Source organism: Plasmodium yoelii, assembly GCF_900002385.2.
Source record: "Plasmodium yoelii strain 17X genome assembly, chromosome: 2".
Lineage (NCBI taxonomy): Eukaryota > Apicomplexa > Aconoidasida > Haemosporida > Plasmodiidae > Plasmodium > Plasmodium yoelii.
Window position 1 is genome coordinate 173,898 of NC_036174.2, and position 4,052 is coordinate 177,949.

The 4,052-nt window shown below is 19.9% G+C and overlaps 1 protein-coding gene across 1 annotated transcript; it reads right to left on the minus strand.

Annotated features, from left to right (window-relative positions):
- On the minus strand, window positions 1-1,165 carry PY17X_0202000 (PIR protein; the record flags this gene model as incomplete). Its single annotated transcript, XM_022957914.1, has 3 exons — window positions 1-87; window positions 176-1,018; window positions 1,151-1,165. The coding sequence occupies 3 exons, from the start codon at window positions 1,163-1,165 to the stop codon at window positions 1-3; spliced, it is 945 nt and encodes a 314-aa protein (XP_022811325.1).
- Between the last annotated feature and the right edge of the window lie 2,887 nt (window positions 1,166-4,052).

The window sequence follows — 4,052 nt, forward strand, 5'->3', positions numbered from 1 at the left end:
TTATTGATTCATTCTCTTCTTTATATTTTTTATTTTTTCTCTTATATATTGTTTTTGAGCTCGTTTCCGAAATCCAAATAATGAATACTAATATAAAATGTTAAGAAATGTACGTTTTTTTGTTAATGTTTGCACATATATAATGAACATATTTTTTTAATTCCTTACTATTTACCTTATAAGAAATTCCCAAAAAAAATGCTATTGCACCAAATATTGATAAAACTATAAATAATTTGCTTGTTATCGACGAACTTGATGATTCAACTTCAGAAATATGAGTAGAAATTTGTCCAGACTTTTGTTCAATACTTTCTGCAAAATTTGTTGTTTTTTCTATCGTTGGGAAGGATGAAGAATTGGAGCATTTAATATCATTACATTTCTTTTTAAAATTATCATAATCATTTGATAAATTAACCAAAATTTGACGACATGAACTGTTTTTGGTAATATTAGAATCTCCTATAAGTTTTTTATATCTTTCAACAAATTCATTAGCTTTTTTTAAATAATCCTCGCATTTGGGATTTTCTTCATTAATTTCAACATACATATTACATAATCTACTAAATACATCATATAATTTAGATATATCTTTAATATCCATATTTATCAAATCATTTTTTTTATCTATAAGATTCTTATAATTACTATATTCCATAACATTCGCTATAGACTTTTTATACATATCACCACCTTTTACATATGTATTATAAAAATATTGTAGATTGCTTGTTTTTCCTACTTGGGGCTTTAGGTTTAGCATATAACTTAACCATATGATAATATAATCAACAATATTGATGTTACCGTTTGCAACAGAATTAAACACAGAAGAACTCTCAAAGAATGCATCAAACAAATATAAACATCCAGCATTAATTTTTTCAAGATCATTAGCACACCTATTACCACCACAATACCCTTTTAAATTATTTTCAATAATAAGTTGATAGTTTCCATTCTTGTCCAATTTATCGGAAATCGTGTTCCTTATAGCAAAGAAATTTCTACACTAAGAAAACATTTAAAAAAGTATAATAAAAATGTATTTTAATGAAACTCTTATAAAATAAAGTTTAATGATATATATAATACAATATCAAAAAATGTAAAGGAAATTATTATTATTAAAAAATGCATATACTATTTTGTCATCCATTATAATGGAATTTTATTTTTGATTTGTAAATTGAGTAAAATCATGCTGTTCTATATATACTATCCCCAATATGTAACGCAAATACTTTAACCCTATATATAACAATTTTCTGTAGTTAAATATAGTATAATTATTTTAATAATTAAATTAATATATAATATTAAAATAATATTATTATAAAGAAACGTTATATTCCTGTTTATGATAATTAGCTAAATTACCTTAAATAGAGGGTTTCTTAATACATTTTAGTTAAATATATATATAATGAATTTTATACAAAAAATGCTGTTCTTACTAGAATCTGGTATAACTTTATTATAAAAATGGATATACTTTTATAAAGAATTTAAAGTATGTTTGAACATAGGAAAGGAATATATTTATATCTTATGTTTTAATGATTGCCATTCTAAAACTTAAATACTGTATATATCTAAAAAATAAAAAGTTCTATTATTATTATAATCCTTAAAAGTATATAAATAATCATTTTTTAAAATATATTAAATTTTTATATACTTGTTTCTTATAATATATAATACTGTTTTTTCTAAAATTATATTACTTTCGAATTAAGTTGCATTGTTCCCTTTTTTAATTGCATATACATAATTTTAATATTATTTTTATTTAATATATATCAATACCAATTATATTTAACATTTTCAATAACTTTATTTTTATTCCTATATAATTAAATTTAGAAATATACCTTATTAGATAATTTTATAATATATTTTGCACATCTTTTCCACGGTTTAAAACGACATTTAGCACTGAAACCGTATTTATAAGCTTAAATAAGTCTTTTAATGCATATTGTTTTTAAAATAATACTTAGTAAATATAAAATATTAATGCATAAATAACTATTTATGCAAATTATAACGTATAATAGAAAACTATGTGTATTAGGTTAGTATATTGCACTTTGAGAGGAGAGATAAGGGAAGTATGTTTTTTAAGACAAGGATGTAGCCATATAAGATTTACTTATTCTACATAGCTTAATTATGCCTTATATTTTCTAGCATTAAAGCTTTTAATTCATGTATACATTAAAATTCTTAATTAAAAATAACTTAGAACTATTATTTTTCTAAATATATAGTTTGTTTTTATATTTTAATAAATAATATTATACTACATATTTTATAATAAACTATATTTTTAAGAAAACTATAGAATTATTAATATTATTTTGCTTGGTAATGTTAGTTTTAATATTATCACATTAAATGCATATTTAGTTGAAGGCTATAATATTCCATTTGATATTTTGTGCATACAATTTTAATTTTATCATACCATTAAGAATATGTATAATAATTTATACCCATGTAGTTTATTAAATAAACATATTTGTTCGTATTTAATACGTTTGTATATTTTTATTACTATTATTATTGTTACTGCTATATCACTGTATAGTACAACGAAATAATTAATGCGCTTAATAATAAAAATACTTTAAATCAATGTACAATATTTCCTCGTTTCGTAGTTTTTAAATTATTTTAGAACATATATTATTTCGCTATAACAATATATTTAAATTATATATTTGTGAATTTCTATATATATAATAACCTAATAAAAATATTATTAATTCAAATTAAATTAATTATTACATACTTTTTCTATATAATTTGCATTAATATATAATTTAGATGTTTCCCAATTTTAACATATTTCAGTTTTAGTCATCGATACAATATTATATATATTAGAACAATAACGTTAATTTTATATACCAAGTTGTTTATAAGTATTAAAACAAATAATTAGAACAAAATATTATATGAAATTTTATTAATATACTTATATTTTATTTTTTAACTATTTTAAATATATATTTCCAATTTATATATACCTCAAAGTTATAAAGTTTAAAAATTAATAGTGATTAATCTAGTATTATACCTTTATAGGAAATAAATTAAAGTGTATAAAACAATTTCTATTATTTGAATTTAAAAAATTAGGATAAAATGATACTGTATATAATTGTTATTTTAAAGGATATTATACATATATTTATAATTTAATTTATTATTAATGTACATATTTTTACTGTATTACTAAAAATGTTAGATACATAAAACATCTTTTATAGATATTGTTGTATTGTCGATTTTAGATCGATATACCATGCATCTATATTTTATGACTGCCTATTATATATTGATAATATGTTTAATTAACAATAAAAATATTCTCATTAACCTGAATGTATATTATAATGTATAGTAATATTCAAAGTGAATGCAATTGTATGTTATAGCCTCATATATAATATTATTATACTGTTCGCTTATCAAAATACAATTTAAATTAAAACAAATGATACAAATAATAAGTTTTGCTAAATAAAATTTTCATCAAATAAAGAAACATATAGTATTGTACATAATTCAATATAACCACACATTAACAACTTTTATATAATAAATAATTATGATATAGCAAATATCTATATTGATATATGCAATATAGACATTTTATTTTAATCATATTGAATCAATATTAACGCTCAATTAAATATATTATAGCTTATGAAAAAATGTTATGTGGACCTTTTTATATTAATGACAATGCCCCTTTGAGGTTGTACATTTTGACTTCATCTCGTGATTAAACATACGGGATGGTACATATATTTAATAATATTCAAATTATCAAAAATTAAATAAAGATATAATATTTAACCCTAACTCGAATATGGGTTCTGCAAACATAACCCTAACCCACAACATAAAAACTATATAAAAATTATGCATAAATTACTTCGAAATAGACAATTTCTTAAAATATATCAATCATTATTACTATTCCTGGAATAATCACTACTCTTCGAATAATATATTAATAATCAGTTTCTTCT